Source organism: Centropristis striata, chromosome 16 (genome assembly GCF_030273125.1).
Source record: "Centropristis striata isolate RG_2023a ecotype Rhode Island chromosome 16, C.striata_1.0, whole genome shotgun sequence".
NCBI lineage: Eukaryota > Metazoa > Chordata > Actinopteri > Perciformes > Serranidae > Centropristis > Centropristis striata.
The window spans coordinates 651307-675339 of NC_081532.1; the positions used below are offsets into that span (position 1 = coordinate 651307).

The following is a 24033-nucleotide window of genomic DNA, read 5'->3' on the forward strand; positions in this document are numbered from 1 at the left end:
TGAACAAAGTTCTGTTTTTACAGGCAGAATATACACGTTCCTTTTTATTTTTTTATTTTTTAGCATTTCTACACTAAACACCAGGAGGAATGGACTGAAAAAAGGAAATGTTCGTACTAATACAGCGAACTACGACAAGTCAGGAAATGTTCACATATTCTTCATCAGCACAAACTGCTTCATCTGCAGCAGTTTATCTCAGATCAAACTCATCTTCATCACTTCCTCCATGTTTTAATCTCTGCTTTGCTTTCTATGAAATATTTTCATTCTTCTCTGTTTTCCAGTCGACCTTGTCTCTTCACGTCTCACTGAAAACTTTTAATTACGTGTCTGATTTGATTGGTGCTGCCTTTGTCTCCGTCTGCTACAAAGCAACATATTTCCTCCTTGAAATGCCATTTCATGACATGACATCAAAAGAAACAGCATCCTGATGAGCCCGGCCTCAAAAAAAAAGAGAAAAAAAGAAAAATCCCATGGTGTCTGCTGCCATGAAGAGCGATTTGCAACACTGAGGGACACACAATCGCTTTGAAAAGCCAACAGTCTTCAAATCACCTTCACATGACGAGAATCGGGTGATTTGTTGCTCGGTATGAGGGAATGGTGCATGCTGGGAGACGTTTCAGACTCTCAGTGTGACAAAGCGAGACGGATTAGAGCGGAGCATCTCTAATAAAAGGCTGCAAACACCAGACACATGCTGCTGCTGCTCTACTTCATGTCTGGGCTGATTTATTACGATTTATTACCATTATCACACCTCAGTGGTCGGCCACCGTTCATAAAAAGACACAAAATTACAGAAAAAAGACACAAAATTACCAAAAAAAGACACAAAATGACCAAAAAAAGACACAAAATTAAAAAAAAGACACAAAATGACCAAAAAAAGACACAAAACAACTAAAAAAAAAGACAAAATGACCCAAAAAAGACACAAAATGACAAACAAAATGACAGAAAAAACCCCTAAATTACTTAAAAAAGACACAAAATGACACAAATTTTTCACACCTCAGTGGTCGGCCACCATTCATAAAAAAGACACAAAATTACCAAAAAAAGACACAAAATGACAAAAAAAAAAGGCTCAAAATGACAGAAAAAAAACGAAATTACTAAAAAAAAAGACACAAAAAAGACAAAATTACAAAAAGACACGAAATTACCAAAAAAAGACACAAGATATGACTATTTTTAAGCAAAATACACCAAATTTTTTATACTTTTTTCCTTGTTTTTAACTTTATGGAGTCTGGGGCTATTTTGTCTATTTTTAAATCCTTTTCATCTTGTATACACCACTTCTTTTTTGGTCATTTTGTGTCTTTTTGTGTCTTCTTCTGTCTTTTTTTGGTCATTTTGTGTCTTTTTTTAGTCCAACATAAAATGTGATTTTGAATCCTTTTTTTACTTTCAAAACACTATCATGCTCAATAAAGAATTTTAAAATGTTGCAAATGTGAACAAGACAAGACAAATTTTCTTCTTCTATTGGCAGATAATTTAGCTATTTTCAAGCAAAATACACCTCATTTTTCTACTTTCCCCCCTTGTTTTTAAGCGCTGACTTCTTGCAGTGTGCCATAAATCAGCTGACTCAGTAAAAGCCTTTTTCTCTTGTTGAGCGTCGCTGCTGTTTCACCAATAAACTGCTCCAGTCGTCTTCTATCAGTGTTGGACAGACGGACCGGCCCTGTGGACCAAACGTCTGATGAGATTAGATCCTCAGTAATCAGACAGTAAGTCCTGAAGGTTTCAGCTGATAGAAGCTCTGATAGAAGCTCTGATAGAAGCTCTGATGGAGGCTGGTGGAGGCTGGTGGAGGCTGTGGGGGGAACTCTGCCCTGATGTGATTGGACGGCTGCTGCTGAGGAACAGTCAGCTCCCTCCAATCACTCTGGACTCTGATTGTCTTTGATCATGTAATTGCTTTGAGAGAGACGAGAGAGAATCTGCTGCTAAACAGGTGTGTTCACATCGATTAGAGAAGCTTTTTCATGTCTCAGAGCAGAGAGGGTTAGAGAGCACACTGTAAAAAGTTACTTCTTCAAAACAAGAAAAAGGTACAAAAACTAGGTGTAATTTGCTTAAAAAATAGCCAATGGAACAAGAAAATTTGACACAAAAAAGACACAAAATGACTAAAAAAAGACACCAAATAACCAACAAAACACACAAATTGACCAAAAAAAACCCACAGAAAACCCCCACAAAAAAGACACAGGTGGTGTATACAGGATGAAAAGGATTAAAAAATGGACAAAATAGCCCCAGAATCCATAGAGTTAAAAACAAGGAAAAAAGTAGAAAAATTTGGTTTATTTTGCTTAAAAATATCAAAATGATCTGCCAATGGAACAATAAAATGTGTCTTGTAAAGACTTTACAAAACCAGTGAAAATATCTAATCTAATGAACCACAAATACCTTAGAATTAGTGTATTCTGACTGATAACACGTGACTTTTTATTTGTTCTCATTTGCAACATTTATAATTCTTTATTGAGCATGATAGTGTTTTGAAAGCATAAAAAAGATTCAAAATCACATTTTATGTTGGACTATAGGACTAAAAAAGACACAAAATGATGAAAAAAGACACAAAATTACCAAAAAAGACACAAAATGACCAAAAAAGACATAAAATGATAAAAAAAATACACAAAATGACAAAAAAAAGACACAAAATGACTAAAAAAGACACAAAATAATAAAAAAAGACACAAAATGACAAAAAAGACACAAAATGACTAAAAAAGACACGAGTGGTATATACAGGCAGGATGAAAAATTGAATTTTTTGGTCGTTTTGTGTCATTTGGGTAAATTTGTGTCTTTTTTGGTCATTTTGTGTCTTCTTTGTCATCTTGTGGCTTTTTTTGGCCAATTTGTGTCTTCTTTTGATCATTTTGTGGCTTTTTTGGGTCAATTTGTGGCTTTTTTTGGTCATTTTCTTGATATAGCTACAAAGATTTTTATCTTTATGTAGAATATTTTCATTAAAATTCTTGAAATAAGGAAAAAGCCATGAAATAAAAAAAATAATCAGATATCCTCTTGATCTGAGATATTTACTCTGACTGTGATTTGAGAGTTTGCAGAGCAGAGAGACTAAATGTCCTCATCGTATGAGAGTAAAGTTTATCAGAACCGTTTATGATCTCTGAGGTGTGAGATGTCTAAAGCTGCTGTATTTATTGATATTTTGTCTGCCTCGGCTTTAAATCCAGCTTGGCTCTCTTCCAGTTAGATTCCCTTTTTAAAAGAGGCGTCTCACTGTTTCTACACTCACTGATTCAATCATTGATTTATGTTTTCACTGTAAAAAAGGTGTTTGAAAACCAGATCAAACAGTAAATCTAAAGGTCTAAAACCAGATCAAACAGTAAATCTAAAGGTCTAAAACCAGATCAAACAGTAAATCTAAAGGTCTAAAACCAGATCAAACAGTAAATCTAAAGGTCTAAAACCAGATCAAACAGTAAATCTAAAGGTCTAAAACCAGATCAAACAGTCAATCTAAAGGTTTAAAACCAGATCAAACAGTAAATCTAAAGGTCTAAAACCAGATCAAACAGTAAATCTAAAGGTCTAAAACCAGATCAAACAGTCAATCTAAAGGTCTAAAACCAGATCAAACAGTAAATCTAAAGGTCTAAAACCAGATCAAACAGTAAATCTAAAGGTCTAAAACCAGATCAAACAGTAAATCTAAAGGTCTAAAACCAGATCAAACAGTAAATCTAAAGGTCTAAAACCAGATCAAACAGTAAATCTAAAGGTCTAAAACCAGATCAAACAGTAAATCTAAAGGTCTAAAACCAGATCAAACAGTAAATCTAAAGGTTTAAAACCAGATCAAACAGTAAATCTACAGGTCTAAAACCAGATCAAACAGTAAATCTAAAGGTCTAAAACCAGATCAAACAGTAAATCTAAAGGTCTAAAACCAGATCAAACAGTAAATCTAAAGGTCTAAAACCAGATCAAACAGTAAATCTAAAGGTCTAAAACCAGATCAAACCGTAAATCTAAAGGTCTAAAACCAGATCAAACAGTAAATCTAAAGGTCTAAAACCAGATCAAACAGTAAATCTAAAGGTCTAAAACCAGATCAAACCGTAAATCTAAAGGTCTAAAACCAGATCAAACAGTAAATCTAAAGGTCTAAAACCATGTCAAACAGTAAATCTAAAGGTCTAAAACCAGATCAAACAGTAAATCTAAAGGTCTAAAACCAGATCAAACAGTAAATCTAAAGGTCTAAAACCAGATCAAACAGTAAATCTAAAGGTCTAAAACCAGATCAAACAGTAAATCTAAAGGTCTAAAACCAGATCAAACAGTAAATCTAAAGGTCTAAAAACCAGATCAAACAGTAAATCTAAAGGTCTAAAACCAGATCAAACAGTAAATCTAAAGGTCTAAAACCAGATCAAACAGTAAATCTAAAGGTCTAAAACCAGATCAAACAGTAAATCTGAGGGAAATGATCTTGCTGCATGGACAGATAATTTACCTTGACAAGATTTATTAAATCAAGATTATTAAATCTAGAAATAAGCATGTTGAACACTTAAAATAAGAAATGAACTCTTAAAACCAGATCTGACACTTCTAAATCTAAAGTTTTTTTTATCTTGGTAAGAACCAAATAATCATCAGGTCACTCTGCTCGGGCCAGTTCATCACTGCTGCAGCTTTACTTTATCTCTTTTGAACATTTTTTGTCTTTTTTGGTCATTTTGTGACTTAAAGAAGATGTAAAAAGACACAAAATGACCAAAAAATGACAAAAACAGATAAAAAAAAAAATACACAAATATACACAAATATACACAAATCTACACAAAAATACACAAAAAGACCAAAAAAAGACACAAAAAGACAAAAAAAGACACAAAAAGACCAAAAAAACCCCCAAAAAAGACACCAACAGACACAAAAAGACCAAAAAAAGACACAAAAAGATGTAAAATGACAAAAAAGACAAAAAAACACCCCAAAAAAGACACAAAGACATAAAAAAAAACATGACAGGAAGTGCATCTATTGTCTGTTAATCCTCTGCAGGCGTTTCAGAAGCTGATATTTATTAAACTTCACAACTTCTGCATCAAACTGAGTCTCCTTTATTCTGTCACTGTCAGGTAGAGAACTGGTTGCATGGCAACTAGTGGCGCCTCACCACAATATCTCTGTTATTAACGCTGGTTCACTGTCAATAATCTCTGTTAAATCTACAGTTATTAACTGGATTATTCACAGTTCATCATGTATAATTTACAATAAAATCACAGCAGTTAAAACATTACTGTGTAAAAAACACAGTAGACAGAATGAAAAGTAAAGTAGACTGTATTTTTACATTTTTATTTTATCATAGATTCAGTGTTTTTCCTCCTTTGGAGCAACTTTTTTCTTTGTCTAGTTTTGACTCAGAGTCAGGAGTTTCACAGCCCTTTTCTTTCTCTCTGTGAGGACTTTATTAACCCGCTGTATTCTTTAAATAAAGAAACTTTTAGGTTCACCTGCTCTGCATCTGAGTCCTGACAGGATTTACCTGAAATTATCACTAATAGTTTACAGTCAAAGTGCAGAAAGAGCTGCTGCCACGACAACAAGTCTTTGTTTAACAGTTGGTGAAATCTACGAGGGAAAGAAGAAGAAAAATACAAAGAAAACTGTAAGAAACAGTTTCCTAGTAACTACAGAACTTCATGTTCTGGTAGAAAAGATTCCAGGTCAAACTGGGTCCAAAGCTGTTTCACTCCTCGTCTCTGTGTGTGTGATTCAAAATCACATTTTATGTTGGACTAAAGGACTAAAAAAGACACAAAATGAACAAAAAAGACACAAAATGACTAAAAAAAGACACAAAATGACCAAAAAAGACACAAAATGACCAAAAAAAGACACAAAATGACCAAAAAAGGCACAAAATGAACAAAAAAGACACAAAATGACTAAAAAAAGACACAAAATGACTAAAAAAAGACAAAAAAGACAAAATAACTAAAAAAGACACAACAAAAGACACAAAATGACTTAAAAAAAAGACACAAAATGACCAAAAAAAGACACAGAAAGACACAAAAAGACAAGTCAAAACAAGTCTTTGTTTAACAGTTGGTGAAATCTACGAGGGAAAGAAGAAGAAAAACACAAAGAAAACTGTAAGAAACAGTTTCCTAGTAACTACAGAACTTCATGTTCTGGTAGAAAAGATTCAGGTCAAACTCTGTTTCACCCCTCGTCTCTGTGTGTGTGTGTGTGTGTGTGTCTTCATGCATGTTTCATGACGCTGTGAGGACCTCTGTGGTTCTAACAGAACAGACACCTCCTCTTCTTGCTCATATCGACACTAAACAAGCTCAGCTGTCAGGAAAGTGTAAATGTGTAAATGTGTTCAGAGAGTTCAGAGTTTCTACCAGAGAGGAGAGAAGAGGAGAGAGGAGAGAGAGTGTTGGCCTGAAGGTTTGAGGAGCTGGACAGACGCCAGTTTAGATCTCTGACCTCCACTAGAAGTTCTTGCATCATCCGCTGAAAAGTAAAGTTACAACTACTGCAACAACAGGAAATACAACCAGGACTGAGATAGACCAAAATGACCAAAAAAGACACAAAATGACCAAAAAAAGACACAAAATTACTAAAAAAAGACACAAAATTACTAAAAAAAGACACAAAATTACTAAAAAAGACACAAAATGACTGAAAAAACACTAAATTACTTAAAAAAGACACATAATGACGCAAAAAAAGACACAAAATTACTTTAAAAAAAAAGGACACAAAATTACATGATATAACATTTCCACTTCTTGCGGTAACAACAACACGGCAGATAATAATAATAATAATAATAATAATAATAATAAACGGTCTGGTAGCATCTGCCTTTCTTTTTGTTAACGTCGTCATAGAAACAAGTGAAACAAAGCTCCAGCTGGAGCAATAAAGGGACCTTCCACACAACATTCATATAAAACTCACATTAAACTTTCATATCAAGGTGGGGGCCACAAAATATCATCACCAGGGCCACAATTGGCCCGCGGGCCGCCAGTTTGAGACCCCTGCCATAAGGGATCCTGAAACAACTGCAACTCTGATCTTCTCTACGCACCAAAGTTGCATTCATGAACGCAAAGTTTATTGCAACTGCCAGAGAAAGCTTCACCTCAACAACAAGGACAACCAGCAACTTAATTTGCAAGACGGCAAATTATTGAAACTCAACCAGAAACCAAACTTCCTTCCACGCCATTGAAAGGATTTCCCCCGTTTCCAACTGGACTGTGAGTAATGTAACTGGGCTTAGATAAGAAACCAGCGAGGACTTTAAACATCAGGGATTTGACCTGTAAATAATGATTTGGTTTATATGTGTGTGTGTGTGTGTGTGTGTGTGTGTGTAAGGGCCAATAAGGGCCAGTTCAGCAATAAGAATTTAAGTTAAAAACAGTTAAAAATGAATGATCATAATTCCATTGTAATTCATGCAATGCTTAGAGCAGCTATTCTCAACCTGGGGGTCGGGACCCCAATTTAGGTCGCGAGATGATTTCTGGGGGTCGCCAAATCATTTTGGAAGTCAGCTCTGTGTTTTTGGTCACTTAATGTCTTTTTTTGGTCATTTGGTGGGTTTTTTGTGTCTTTTTTGGTCATTTTGTTTCATGTTTTGGTAATTTTTTGTCTTTTCTGGTCATTTTGTGTCTTTTTTTGGTCATTTTGTGTCTTTTTTGGTCATTTTCTGTCTTTTTTTGATCATTTTGTGTCTTTTTTTGATCATTTTGTGGACAATTTGTGTCTTTTTTGGTCATTTTGTTTCTTTTTTGGGTGATCTGAACTGTGCGTGTGAGATTATGCTCAGTGAGTGGGGGTCAATGGACAACATGCATGTTAAATTGGGGGTCGCGACTCAAAAAGGTTGAGAACTACTGGCTTAGAGTATGCTAGTTTGAAATTAACAATTAGTAATGCTTGAAGGATTAAAAATGTTTCTATGCTTTAAATGTTACATTGTGATGTCACTATATTGTGGTTACTATGGTAACTGACTGTGTATCTTAAGTTTCGTTTAGAGTCACAACATGATGGAACAACACAGTCTGTTGACCGTGCATCAGGCTTGTGATTTACTTTGTTGTTTTCTTTTGTTTGTTCTTTGCGTGCTATTTTTAAGCAAAATACACCTAATGTTTGTACTTTTTTCTTTGTTTTTAAGAGCTGACGTTTTGCAGTGTATCCAGAACCTGAACACACCAGCTGGTTTAAAGAATTTGCATGTTTTCTTCCACATTGCAGAATAAGATGTGATTGTGCACCTTCTTTAAGCTAACATGCTACTTTCAGCAGGGTGTTTAAGGTTAAAAGTGCAACCAGCAGCAGGAGTTTCTCACCGTTCGGTGCATCTTGTCCTCCAGATCCTGGTTGATCCTCTGGAGAGCTGCATAGCTGCTCTGAATCCTGCAGAACAAAGAAGAAGAATCATCATTAAAACACAACAAACCACAACACAAGACTGTTTTCCTGTCATGCAGCTGAATCAGCAGCAGTAATCTGCACATCATTCAGACAGAGAAATGAATAAATGACTCCATCAGGGCGCTGACGAAGAGTCTCGGGGGGATTTGATTTATTTTAAGTTGTGACTCAGATTTGGAGATCACTGAGGATAAAAATGTGCTGAGCCAAAACACTGTAAAAAGGTTTGATGATATGTTTAAGAGCCACAGCAGGAGGTATTCTGTGATTATAAACCCTTAAATATTTAATGACAGCAAATCAGTAAACATGCAGAAGCAGCCCTGTTTACTGGCTCTGCAGCTGAATTATCATGTTCAACCTCTAAAGCTCCAAATAATCCAGACTTGTTGCCTCCATCAGAGTATAAAACAAAGCAGCGTGGAGCCCTACTGTACATTTACCTCTAAAGTTCTGGCTGTAAACTCCATGAGGCCAGTTTCAGTTTGATGATGATATACCAAGTAAAACTGGAGACAAGCTCAAATAGATTTAGTATCAAATGATAGAACTGGATGGAACCCTCTTATATGGTAGATTTGACACCTTTGGTCACATTTGACACATTTACAATTCTTTATTGAGCATGATAGTGTTTTGGAAGTTAAAAAAAAGATTCAAAATCACATTTTATGTTGGACTAAAGGACTAAAAAAGTCCAAAATGACCAAAAAAAAGACACAAAATGACTAAAAAAAGACACAAAATGACCAAAAAAGACACAAAATGACTAAAAAAGACACACAATGACAAAAAAACACAGAAGATGACACAAAATGACAAAAAAACTACTCACAAAGTAACCAAAAAGACAAAAAATGACTAAAAAAAGGACACAAAAAGACACAAAATGAGACCAAAAAACACAGAAGACAAAAAAAGACTAAAAAAAGACAAAAAATGACCAAAAAATACACAAAAAGACACAAAATGACTTACAAAGACACAAAAATGACAAAAAATGACAAAAAATGACAAAAAATGTCTAAAAAAAGACACAAAAGGACCAAAAAAGACACAAAAAACACAAAATGACTACAAAAAGACACAAAATTACCAAAAAACCCACAGAAGAAGACACAAAATGACTTAAAAAAGACACAAAATGACCAAAAAAGACACAAAAAGAGACAAAAAAGACACAAAAAAGACAAAAAAAGACCACAAAAAGACACAAAATGACTAAAAAAAAGGCACAAAATGACCAAATTGTTCCACTAAACACACCAGAGCCAAATCAAACAGAGTCCCACTAGAATAAAAACCAGAGTTGATGACAGGATCACACAATCACAAGATCACATTTATGTTGGTTTTTCTTTGTTTCTTTTTGGTTCTAAATGTTGATCCAGTAAGTCAGAATAAAAAATCTATTATTATTATTATCAGGTCATATAGGTGAAAAATATACCAACATGGTATTTAAACATGTTTTAAGGTGAATACAGGCAGGATGGAAGGAGTCAGACATGGAGGAAACAGAACAAAACTACACAGAGTTAAAGACGTGGACTCTCTGTTTGTTAACTTGTTCCTGGTGTTTTTATCAGTCACCTCTCAGTTCACTCTCACATTTCCACATTAACTCTGAGGCCTAGCAGAGTGTTGATAAGGTGAGTTTATGGCTCCATTAACAGACAGATATAGAGAGTGGGCAGGGAGACACAAAGCAAAGAATCACACTTCAAAACAACCTGAAAGGGATTGAAGCGGCAGCGAGGGAGAGTAAATGGAAATAAAAGAGGTTCACTGACTGATGGAGAACAAACAGAGCTGGTCATGATGTCACCAGGTAGAAACATCAGCAGCATGTTTCCTGCTGCAGCTCAACTCTACAGTTTTGGCTTTTACACAAGTTTACATGTCACATTTAATGCATCAACTCTATTTCAGAAAAGGTAAAAACCATCTTGACGAAGTGAAACATGATTTTACTGAAGGTTTTGCTGAGGTTTTTCAAATGTTGCAGTTTACATTCAGCAATTTAATGCAATATTTTGTGCTTAATATTTATTGTGTGATTTTTGTGTGTTTTTTTTTTGTTTTTTGGTGTGTTTTTTTGTATTTTTTGGTGTGTTTTTTATTTTTTGTGTTTTTATGTGTGTTTTTGGGATATTTCGGTGTGTTTTTTGTGTTTTTTTTGTATTTTTTTTGTGTTTGTATGTTGCTAATTTTTGTGTTCAAAATATTGATCCTGTAAGTCAAAATGTCATATCCCTATATGAGGTTGTGCTGAAATAAATGATACCAACACGTCATGGTAAAGATTTTTGAAGTGTAATATACAGGCAGAATGAAAAAGAGTCAAAAACCAACAAATTCTTTCTAATTCTAGTTATTCTGGTTTATTCCTAGATTACACTAAAATGTTCTCTTAGTAAATCACACAGGCAGTTATTGTCTTAGATAAGACTTAATTAATGATCAAATGATCTGAACTTAAAAATCTCAGAATGTCCTAAGTGAGAAAACTAAGAAGTTCCTAAGACAAACAACAATTCTTAAGAAAAAAAATGGTGAAAAACATTGTTATGAGATGCATTAAAAGATTTTAGACATCAGACTTGTGGATTTTAAGCAAACCAGGAAACAATACCAGTGGTAGAGAAACCACATCAGTGCAGTCTTTCCAGCACCTGGTTTTAATGTTTTAACGTTTTAAATGCAAAGATCGTTTTAACATTTAACTCCGACTGGAAAGAGATTTTAATCAACTTCCTTAAGTTTTATCTTAATAACACTGTGTGAATGGGCCCTGGGCTGCAAATGAGCAGCAGCCTTTATTATCGTGTTCCAGTCAGAGAAAACTCTCCTCATCCATCACCTCATTTCCTCCTGACACAACACAACTTCAGGGGTTTCCTGCTGCTGAAACCATGCTCCATGCATACATAAAGAGACACACACACACACACACACACACACACACACACACACACACACAGACACACACAGACACACACTGGGAGCTACCTGCGTAGCTTCTCGGTGAACTTCTCCAGCTCCTCCTGGGCTCGGCGGAGCTCCGTCTCCAGGTATTGCCTGGTGGAGTCGAACTCCGTCTCCACCATCTCCAGTTTGTGCGTCATGTAGGAGAGACGCTTCCGCAGGTCGTCTTTGTGGTCGTGGAAAGAGCTGAAGGAGGAAAAACAGGAGGAGACACAAGTTATCAGTTAGTTAGAGAGGAAACAGACTGCAGAAAAAGGTTTGTCTAAAAACCAGATCAAACAGTAAATCTGAGGGAAATGATCTTGCTGCATGGACAGATAATTTACCTTGACAAGATTTATTACATTAAGATTATTAAATCTAGAAATAAGCATGTTGAACTCTTAAAACCAGATAAATTAAAGCTGATTTATTTATTTTTTTAACTTTTTTTTTTGTCTTTTTGTGTCTTATTTTTGTGTGGTGATTTTATGTGTTTTGGTGTCTCTTTTTGGTGTTAAATAATTTATCTTGTTTTAAGGGTTGATTTCTTATTTTAAGTGGTCAACATGCTTTTTTCTAGATTTAATAAAAAACAGAAAAAAGTCAGACAAAACAGGAAAAAAAAATTGTCAGGAAAACAAGAAAAAAAAAGTCTGAAAAACAGAAAAAACATTTCAGAAAAACTGGAAAAATTAGTCAGAAAAGCAGAAAAAAGAGACAGAAAAAGAAAAAAAATTGTCAGAAAAACAGAAAAAATAGTCTGAAAAACAGAAAAAAATGTCATAAAAGCAGAAAAAAATTTATCTGAGAAACAGAAAAAAATTAGTCAGAAAAACAGGAAAAAATACTCAGAAAAACAGAAAAATTATTACTTATTATCATTCATCTTGTTTTAAGAGTTAATTTCCTATTTTAAGTGTTCAACATGCTTATTTCTAGATTTAATAATCTTAATTTAATAAATCTTGTCAAGGTAAATTATCTGTCCATGCAGCAAGATCATTTCCCTCAGATTTACTGTTTGATCTGGTTTTAGACCTTTTTGCAGGATGTGGATGTGTTTGTGTGAGAGGGAAGGATGGAGTAGCTGGAGAGTAATTCAGTTTGCAGTGAGAGAGGTCCAGCAGGAGATGGATGGAGGAGGAATACTAATCATTTCCATTCACAGGAAGGAAGCAGAGCTCCCAGCGCTTCCTAACTAACCATCTCTGAAAGAATAGGGAAGGATTCTCTGCCCCCAGACTCATGATTCATAGAAGGAGATACAGAATGGACCACTGCGCTATGCACTGTAAAAAAAAAATCTGTTTAATTTACAGTAAAATACCGGCAGCTGTGGTTTCCAGAACTTCACTGTAAAAAATACAGTTTTTGTCAGGCCGGGTTCAAGCCAGGACTCAGATGCAGAGCAGGTGAACTTAAAAGTTTCTTCACAGAGTGAAAGAAAAGAGCTATGAAACACCCGAAGGAGGAAAAACAACGAATCTATCTACACTAAAAACGAAATATATAAATTCTAATCTAAGATAAGGGGAAAACTAACTAAACTCTTGAGGGGAAAACTATTAAATAATAGCCGTATTTCGATTAGGGGGAAAGTGTCCACCGGGAAATTCTCAGGCCACGCCCTCTCTAAAGTCTCAGGCCACGCCCTCTCTAAAGTCTCAGGCCACGCCCTCTCTAAAATCTCAGGCCACGCCCTCTCTAAAGTCTCAGGCCACGCCCTCTCTAAAGTCTCAGGCCACGCCCTCTCTAATGTCTCAGGCCACGCCCTCTCTAAAGTCTCAGGCCACGCCCTCTCTAAAATCTCAGGCCACGCCCTCTCTAATGTCTCAGGCCACGCCCTCTCTAAAGTCTCAGGCCACGCCCTCTCTAAAGTCTCAGGCCACGCCCTCTAAAGTCTCAGGCCACGCCCTCTCTAAAGTCTCAGGCCACGCCCTCTCTAAAGTCTTTAATTTATCTTGTTTTAAGAGTTCATTTCTTATTTTAAGTGTTCAACATGCTTATTTCTAGATTTAATAATCTTAATTTAATAAATCTTGTCAAGGTAAATTATCTGTCCATGCAGCAAGATCATTTCCCTCAGATTTACTGATTTATCTGGTTTTTAGACCTTTTTTGCAGTGTGGGGATGAAGACCCAGCGACTGAGGGGACTGATGGGGATGATGAAGGCTGAGATGGGGAGCAGGGTTTTGGGGGGATTTAGCATCCTGCCAGCCTGATGGATATTTGGCTCGTGGAGAGGTTGGATGTCTCAGTGCTGCCAACCAGCAGGAGCCATGAGAGGAACTACAAGTCCTCCTCGATCCACAGCTCCATCAGGAAGATGGGAGCAGTAGAGGAGGAGAAGACTGTGTTCTGTCCATAGAAGGGCGGGCAACGGACTCGATTTAATGTCTGCTTCAAGATCTCCACTAATGAGCCTGAAGACTTTATTTGTTACTAACAATTTAAAAGTTGGACAAGCTGAAACAGCTCCAATAACTTAAATCTGACATGTAGCCCATAGTAAGTGGAAAATACGCCGTAAAACAGCTTTTTGATTGATTACGGATGGATATTTCATGTGTGTGTGTGTGTGTGTGTGTAACTAAAATCACATAAAGTTACCTATACTTATAGGCTTTGCGGTCGACCAACCAGAGCAGAGCAATCAACAGAACTAGAAAATGTCCTCTGGGTAAATAGTGAAGGGCCACTACTGCCAGTGTGTGTACACTATGATGATATTCTTCAGAGATTTATAACAATTAATACTAGTAATGTTATGATACTATATAATATACAAGGAGCACACCTACAACAAGCATTCCTTTACAAGTATTTATTTATACAGCAACCTATGACCTTTAACCTCAAAATGTGTGTGCGTGTGTTTGAAGCATGTGTATCTGGAGGAGTGTGTGTGTATCTGTAACTGTAATCACATCAAAGATCAAAGGAATCAGAGCAGAGCAATCAACAGAATTAACTGCCACCTGAATGTTCTGGAACAGTGACAGCAGCCAGAGGTGGACAGACTGGAATTTCTGGCCTCGAACAGAAAGCATTTTTGTCAAAACCATAATACCTATCATTGATCCGACTTCACTTTGAGCGTCCTGAGTTCTTCCTGAACGTCTACATATGTTTTTTTTTAAAGAAAAATGAAAAAATAGCTTTGTTAGAGCGATCTAAAAAAACTGTTACATCTCCCTTTTTCAGAAATCTTCCTGCGTTTTTAATATGGGAGCCAATGAGGCTGTTGGTGGTGTTGGTGGATCATCTGTGCGTCCTACGCCCAAACTATAACTCTGACAGCTTTACCAGAGGATTGTGAGGGAGAAGACTAATTTTCCTACGTTTCTATGTATAAATTATTTCTGTAGAGTGGAATTTGCGGCCTGGAGCGCAGTTTTCAAATTTATTTTTTGACAGTTTCTTCTCTCCCTCTACACTCTGGTGATGACATCACACACTGTGACACGAACATTCCGTGCAATACACACCCATTATAATCTCAGGATTTCTCCAAAAATGATCATGGTCATTGAACAGGGATTGATTAAAAACTATATGACCTATCGAAACGTGGATTAATACACCGATACACAATACTTGTGTCTACTGTTTAAAGTTTAAATGGAGTCTCTAGGTGAAATTATGCCGGAGAAGTAGACGTTTAAAAATCTCCAATTATTGTTCTTTTTCGCTTAATTTTTTTCTGGCCGTCCCATTCATTTCAATGCGAAATTTTGGGCAGTTTTTCGCGACTTATGTCGCGAAAAATTCGTATTCCGTAGAGAAAAGTAATAGCACACTGATCCCGATCAAACCGCATATTTTGAAATATAATTTGTTTATTATAGCGGGACGAAATTGCGTTCGGAAGAGGAAGAAGAAAAAATCCACAGTATAACAGTAGTGCTCGGGGCTTTGCCCCGTGGCCCTAATTATGAAGTAAAAAGTCAAATCATGAGATAAAAAGTCATAATTATAAGACAAAATTGTATTTGATTGTATTGCTTTCTTTTTTGTTATTTGTTGTTGCTTTCTCTCATTGTTGTTGATTAATGTTTGTATATTTCTTGGGGAGGAGCTTTTTATAAGCCCATATATGTTTTTTTAACCTCTCCTGCTCTTCCTATTCTTGTTTCATTTCTGTTTTTTGTAATTGTCCTTTCCTATGGTGCAAATAAATAAATAAATAAATAGAAACGCTGTCGTGCAGCGCTGCGTTAACTTTGATGCAGATGTCTGCTGATACATGACAAGAGATATGAAGATGAATAATGGGAAGGAATAGATGAACATTATGTTTTTAATGGCTTTTTAATGTTCAATGAGAATCTTTTCCATTAGTCAAAATGAACAAATGGCTCATAATAATGATGTGTTGAGTTTAAAAACACTCCCCAGACTGACTCATCTTACCTTCTTTTCTGATGTTTGCAACCATTTCTCTGTGTTTTGAGGGCAGTTTTGCCAATATATATCTTTTTCATATTTTTCTCATAGAGTTGCTGTTCCTCTGCTGCTGCTGGCCGGCTGAATGTTGGAGCCTGAACTCTAAGCACAAAGCGACAGTGTGAGCTCTAAGTGTTGCCTGGGGAGGCAGATAGGAGCTGGCTATCTGTGATGACCCTGGCAAGAGAGCAGAGAAAAACAGCTTTGAAGTCGCACAGATTTAGCAGCACATTTAGTTCTGTTGACTCCGGAGAAAAACACAGATTTGGAGTTGCATTCAGAAAAAGGAGCCGGTTTGCTATGACGGAGCACAGCTGGGGGATCAATTAGACAAGTCCAGTAAACAAACTTCAGCAGCATGCAAGACTTTCAATCACTGCACCTCCAGCACAACTCTCCTACTCAGAGATAAATATACATTTCCATCATTCTCATCCACAACATGAGCACACACTGCAAAAAGTCAGCTCTTAAAAACAAGGGAAAAAAGTACAAAAATGAGGTGTATTCTGCTTGAAAATAGCAAAATTATCTGTCAATGAAAGAAGAAAATGTGTCTCGTCAAGACTTTCCAAAACCAGTAAAACTTTTCTTGATACAACGATTTTTTTTCTGTATGTAGAATATCTTTCTTAAAATTCTTGAAATATGGCAAAATCCGTGAAATCTTTATATCAAACAAGTGAAACAGTCTAAAATAACAAAAAATAAGCCGATATCCCCTTGATCTGAGATATTTCATCTGACTTAGATTTCAGTTTTTGCAGAGCAGTCCTGAAATATAAACAACACCAGTTACACTGCTAATAACTCTTTGATGGACAACATGGTCAAAAATTATCCTCATTCATTCCCATGTTATTTAAAAACTTTATTTGATAATTATATTATGTTATTTAATGCTGCTGTGTGTTTCTGTGCTCTATCTTTTGATATCAACTTATTTTATGATTGAATATTCCAAGTATTCTTTAAATATCTTGTTTTTGATAACAAAAGATCATTATTTCCATTTTGCCTCTCATACTTTATGAAGAAAAAAATGTTTTAGTATTATTAGATAGCTAACTACTTGGCTAAGTAGCTTGCTAAGCTAACTACTTAGCCAAGAAGTTAGCTAAGTAGATAGCTTAGCAAGCTACTTAGCCAGTTTTCCTTCAATTTCAAATCTCCTGAGATATTTGTGGTGTCCAGCTTCTCATTTGCACTTCTGCATTCTGATAAAATCTTACTAATAAATGCTCATTATTGTTTATTGTTAATTGTTAAAAGGGTTAGCTAACTACCTAGCCAAGAAGTTAGCTAAGTAGATAGCATAGAAAGCTACTTAGCTAAAAAATGGATATGGGTCATTTTTGACCCATGTTGTGCATTAGAAGAGTAGTGACACAAAAAGGGATTTTATTAAAAATGAATAAAGGAAAACATAATATTAGGATGTATGATGATCAAAAACAAACTGATTGAGTAAAACCTGGAAAACTGAATGATGAAAATAATTTACTGTAAAGATATAGAACATAAAAACTCCGTCGGGTCATTTTAGACCATGTTGAGCATCAAAGGGTTAAAGAAAACTGCACCACTGAAGGCAAAAAGATGAATATTTCCGTCACCTGAGGCTCAGATTTCATCATTTACTTCTCTCTCTTTTGTGAAACAATGAATGAAACCCCCCACAGACTGCAGCTCCTGATGGAAACTGAATTATTGACCAGCTGACCACGGAGGATTTCCCTCAATAAATCAGTTTTATGATGAATGTGTGTGTTTCCATTTCTGCTGCACTGTGAGAACTTAATAACCTGCCAACACCACAATAAACCTTCACAGTTGTTGATTTTCTCTTTGCAGCTGCATTTAATTTGGTCTTGTTGACATCAAAGCCCATCAGGAATCAATGCAACGCTACAAATCATAAAATGTCAAATCATTGCAGCTGAAAATAGAAGATCTATTAAAAGCAAAACAATTAAAGATCCCTCGATCATGTTGAAGCAGCCAATACTGGACTACTGTAGTACACTGTAAAAAATAACTGTTGTTTTTATGGTAAAAACCAGCAGCTGTGGTTACCAGAACTTTACCGTAATAAATACGGTGCAACTTTAAAAAAATATTACGGTAAAATGATATTAACACTGTTGATTTCACGTTTAAGATTGTAATTTTATTCCATATTTTACCATATAAATAAAATGTTTTTCCATCAAAAGAAACGCTGTTCTGCCATATAATTGACAAGAAAATACTTTATAAATGCTGCATAAATTAAAGATTTTACCATTAAATATTACAGTATATTTCTGTTAGAGATATGGTGTTTAGTACATTTAACAATGAGAAAAAGGATTTTTACAAAAGATAAATCAAATTACAGTGATGCTTGTAAATATATTACAGTATATTTTTGCTACAAACTCGGTGCCAGAGTATTTTACAGTAGAGTAATGTATTTTTTTTTTACTGTAAAAAAAAATCCTGTTTTGGCTATACATGATATGTGTGTTTTGAAAGTAAAAAAAAGATTCAAAATCACATTTTATGTTGGACTAAAAAAGCCACAAAATGACCAAAAAAAAGACACAAAAAGACACAAAATTACTAAATAAAAGACACAAAATGACCCAAAAAATTACACAAAATGGCTTACACGACACGAAAAGACATGAAAAGGATTAAAAAATGGACAAAAAAATAGCCTCCATAGAGTTAAAGAGGATAAAACTAAGGCCAGACTGTATACGCCAGCATACAAAATATAGTTAACAAACAACACGGCAAATAATAATAATAATAATCATAATAATCATAATAAATGGTCAGGTAGTAGTTGCCTGTTTTTTTGCGCTCGATATTCAAGTGAAACAAAGCTCCAGTTCGTTTCTAAAGACACACAATGACCAAAAAAAAAGACACAAAATTACTAAAAAAAGATACGAAATTATTTAAAAAAGACACAAAATGACCAAAAAAAACAGTAATTAAAGGGACCTACCACACACAACACAGTAAAGTGCCATTCATATAAACTCACATTAAACTTTCAAATCAAGGTGGGGGCCACAAAATATCATCACGAGGGCCACAATTGGCCCGCGGGCCGCCAGTTTGAGACCCCTGGTCTAGGACCAGAATATAATTTACCTGGAGTGCAAATATTTCAATAAGTGGATATATATTTGCCTCTAAAACATCATTACGTCTCGTCCTTAAGAGCCGAGTCAGCATAAACGCATCAATAGAGAAGTTTTATCAGTTTCCTGCAGAGTTCAACAACAAACTGGAATAAATGTTTTGTCGCCTGCCGTCATTTCTAACGGCGGCACCACTTATTATTTTTAATCTCCCTTCAACACCGGCTCAGGAAACAATGGCAGCTCTGTTAATACGCTGCAGTTTCTTATCTGAGAGTCACAGAGAGAGAGGCAGCAGGAAGAGTTGCTGATTGGAGAGTTACTGTGGTTCTTTAGACGCTCAAACCTGAACACACACCTTCAGCATACCGAGGACTGTACACTGTAAAAAATGTCTGTTCAATTTACGGTAAAATACCGGCAGCTATGGTCGCCAGAACTTCACCGTAAAAATTACAGTGAGTGGGTTTCCTACTGTAAATTTAAATGGAAATATCAGCAAAAACTGTAATTTAGACTGAATATTCCCGTTATTTTTAGGGTAATTGTGTCCTCGTGAAAATATAATATTTGTCTATTAATTTAACATGAAAGAAACTGTGTTTTCTACAGTTGAAAAGTTTTGTACTATTCCTTGATTTACGGTAATTAAAAGCATCTACCAGGGTAATATTAAATCTTTAATTTTATGTCTGTTCAATTTACGGTAAAATACCGGCAGCTGTGGTTGCCAGAACTTTACCGTAAAAAATACAGTGAGTGGGTTTTCTACTGTAAATGTATATGTGAATATCAGCAAAAACTGTAATTTAGACTGAGAAATTCCGTTATTTTTAGGGTAATTGTGTTATTGTACCATCATGGTATTTCTCCATTAATTTTACATGAATTTTTAAATTATTTTACAGTAAAACTGTGTGTTTTAAAAAGTTTTGTACTAGCCTTGATTTATGGTAATTAAAAGTGTCTACTATGGTGATATGCAATTTTTTATTTTACGCCCTATATCTGATGCAATTTGACAGTTTTTACTTTAATTGCTACTGTAGATTTAAATGTAAATATCAGCAAAAACTGTAATTTAGACTGAATATTCCCGTTATTTTTAGGGTAATTGTGTCATTGTACCATCATGGTATTTCTCCATTAATTTTACATGGAAATGTTATATTTTTACAGCAAAACTGTGTGTTTCCTACAGTTTTTATTATATTCTTTGATTTACGGTAATTAAAAGTGTCTACTACGGTGATATGCTATTTTTTATTTTGCCCTATTTCTCATGCAATTTTTATATTATAATATTCAGAGTTTTACTGTAATTCCTACAGACATGTTTTACAGTGTAGTGCATACAGAGTACAGTATCTAACAGCAGCCTCGGGGGGACAAACAGCACATCAGGAGCCTCAGGTGTTGCTGTGAAAGGTAAACACTATCCTCACTCAGAAACAGATCTAAATCCTGGGAGGAACTTCCTGCTGCTCCTTCACCGCCAGAGAAACTCCAAACAGCTCCAGATATGTAAATCAATCTCTCATGAGAGTAAAGAGGAGTGTGTTGTGTTCATGGGAACACGAGTAAACTCTGTTTACCTGAAAAACTTTCCCCGTGCTACAACTTGTCATCATGATGAGACAGCGCTCGCTGCAGGGAGTTCAACCAGACGGTACCCTACTTCACACAGCCTCCACACTGTAAAAAATAAGGTGTGTCTAAAAAACAGATAAAAACACTCAATCTGAGGGAAATGATCTTGCTGTTCATTGAGTTAATTTCTTATTTTAAGTGTTCAACATGCTCATTTCTAGATTTAATAATCTGAGGCCTCGTTTACACGAGGACGCTAGCGGGTAAAAACAACAAAATATTATATATATATATATATATATATATATATATATATATATATATATATATATATATATATATATATATATATATATATATATATATATATATATATATATATATATGTGTGTGTGTGTGAAGTGCCTTTCGTTTAGACCAGGGGTCTCAAACTCAAATTACCTGGGAGGCAGTATCAAAATGACCAAAAAAGACACAAGATTACAAAAAAAAGACACAAATGACCAAAAAAGACAGAAAAATTACAAAAAAAAAATTACAAATGACTGTAAAAACACTAAACTACTTAAAACAGACACAAAATGACCAAAAAAGACACAAAATGACAGAAAAAAATCTAAATTACTTAAAGAAGAAACAGAATGACCAAAAAAAAGACACAAAATGACAGAAAAAAATCTAAATTACTTAAAGAAGAAACAGAATGACCAAAAAAAAGACACAGAATTAGCGAAAAAGACACAAAATTATTTTAAAAAAGACAGAAAATGACAGAAAAAGACACAGAATTAGCGAAAAAGACACAAAATTATTTTAAAAAAGACAGAAAATGACAGAAAAAGACACAGAATTATTTTAAAAAGACACAAAATTACCAAAAAAAGTAATTAAAGGGAAGTGAATAAAAAGTAAAGACGAGACGCCATTTTTGCATCTTCTGTTCAGACCGTCATCATGTTAACGGAGCCTCAATTTAATAAATCTCAAGGTAAATTATCTGTCCATGCAGCAAGATTTAGTGTTTTACTGTTTGATCTGGTTTTTAGCTAACACACCTTTTTTACAGTGCACCTCCCACTCTGCTTGATACTTTTCCTCTTTCACAGCTCCAACAGCAAGTGAGTCTAGTTTAATTTAGAAGAAAAAAAAAACCTTAATGGGAAACGTAGTAAAGGTCACAAGCAGCCAGCATCCATCTTGGATCTCCGATGGGGAACCTTGTGGTGCTGCAGGTTGATTCAGTAGTAATGAGCTGAGGGAGGTGGCGAGCTAGAGCCCAGATACACTGTTCACACTGTTCACACTGTTCACACTGTTCACACTGTTCACACTCACCAAATGAGGACATAAAACTTTAATGGCCGCTGTGGCGTCCCTCCTGAAGTCTGCTATGAAGAGACAGACTCACACAGACACAACCAGCCGTCTGCTGGAAACACTGAAGCTTCCTGTTCCAGGAGATGTTTCTGTTGTTCTGTCCATCAGCTCTAATGGTTGAGGTGACATTGTTCCAACTAAAGGAACGGCTGAGATCTGGGACGAGGTGACATTACTGCACACAAGTCCAAGAGACAACAGAGCTCACAGTAAAGAATGATTAATAAAGCTACAAAAACAAAAAAAGACACAAAATGACAGAAAAAAACAAAATTACTCAAAAAAACACGGAATGACCAAAAAAATACATAGAACGACCAAGAAAGACACAACATTATTTAAGAAAAAGACACAAAATGACCCCCAAAACACACAAAAAGACAGAAAAAACGGAATTACTTAAAAAAAGAAACAAATGACCAAAAAAATACACAGAGTTACCAAAAAAGACACAAAATTACAAAAAAAAGACACAAAATTACCAAAAAAGACACGGAATTACCAAAAATACACAGAAATTACCAAAAAAGACACAAAATGACTAAATTACTTTTAAAAAATGGCCCCAAAAAGACACATAATTACCAAAAAAGACACAAAAATATAAAAAAAAAAGACACAAAATGACCCAAAAAAGACACAAAATAACCAAAAAAGACACAAAATGACAGAAAAAAAACGAAATTACTTAAAAAAAGAAAAAAAATGACAAAAAAAAGACACAAAATTACTAAAAAAAAGACACAAAAGTATCCATATTATCCAATTATCCATAATGTTTCGACTTTGTTGCAATAAACCAGAAACATTCCTCAAATGCATCGTGACAAAACTCAAACAGCCTTAAAGCCAAAAGGGACCAAAGAAGAGCAGCGATGGTGATAATTAGCATCATTTTCTACTCTTCTGTCCCTCGGTACGATCCACCACACAAACTGAGTTTTCACTTGAAGTTGTGTGTTTGTTCTGATGCAAGACTCCAGAAATACAGCAGTCTCTGGTGCCGATACACCACCAGCGGCCAGAAACACTGAAGCTCTGAGGATTCATCACCAGAGCAACCAGGACGACTCGTCAACAGTCGGATGCCCCGAGACAGGAAGTGACACTGAGGAGATCCCCTCTGTTTATCTCTGCTTTAGGTCCCATCTGCATATCAAAAGAGACCCAACCTGAAGGGGAGGAGGAAGGACTAGTTGGCCTTGAAACTAAAAACTATAACTTCTTATAGAAACGCCTCAAGTATCACTTTTTATTTGACGTTGTGTGAAATCATCGAAAATTGTCATTGAAGACTTTTGTGCTTGTGATCAGGGTAGATATGACGGGTCATCCCTATGTTCCCCTTTTTATGAAAAAGGGTCTGAAAAAGGGTCCTATGTCATTTTTCCCAAAAAGGGTCCTATGTTCCATTTTTTTCGCAAAATAGGTCCCGTGTTCCCTGTTTTTCCAAAAAAGGGTCCTATGTTCCCCCTTTTTCCCAAAAAGGGTCCTATGTTCTCCAAAAAGGGTCCTATGTTCCCTGTTTTCCCCAAAAAGGTCCTACGTTCCCCCTTTTTCCTAAAAAGGGTCCTATGTTCCCCGGTTTTTCCTAAAAAGGGTCCTATGTTCCCCATTTTCCCCCTAAAAAGGTCCTATGTTCCCCGGTTTTCCCAAAAAGGGTCCTATGTTCACCGTTTTTCCCAAAAAGGGTCCTATGTTCCCCATTTTTCCCAAAAAGGGTCCTATGTTCCCCATTTTTCCCAAAAAGGGTCCTATGTTCCCTGTTTTTCCCCAAAAAGGTCCTATGTTCCCCATTTTTCCCAAAAAGGGTCCTATGTTCCCTGTTTTTCCCCAAAAAGGTCCTATGTTACCTGTTTTTCGCAAAAAAGGTCCTATGTTCCCTGTTTTTCCCAAATAGGATCCTATGTTCCTCCTTTTCCCCAAAAAGGGTCCTATGTTCCCAGTTTTTACCAAAAAGGGTCCTATGTTCCCTGTTTTTTCCAAAAAAGGGTCCTATGTTCCCCCTTTTC

The 24033-nt window shown here is 35.6% G+C and overlaps 1 protein-coding gene across 2 annotated transcripts in view; it reads right to left on the reverse strand.

Annotated features, from left to right (window-relative positions):
- The window catches only part of LOC131987733 (brain-enriched guanylate kinase-associated protein), a 66687-nt gene that overhangs the window by 22843 nt on the left and 19811 nt on the right, over window positions 1-24033 (reverse strand). The window contains exons 2-4 of one of the 2 annotated variants that reach the window (XM_059352597.1): window positions 15885-16094; window positions 11512-11673; window positions 8415-8481 (exon numbers count right to left, since the gene is read on the reverse strand). In XM_059352597.1, coding sequence (XP_059208580.1) covers window positions 8415-8481; window positions 11512-11673; window positions 15885-15955 — 300 coding nt within the window. In that variant the 5' untranslated portion in view covers window positions 15956-16094. The remainder of the gene's footprint in view (window positions 1-8414; window positions 8482-11511; window positions 11674-15884; window positions 16095-24033) is intronic. The other variant, XM_059352598.1, reaches the window with a different exon arrangement.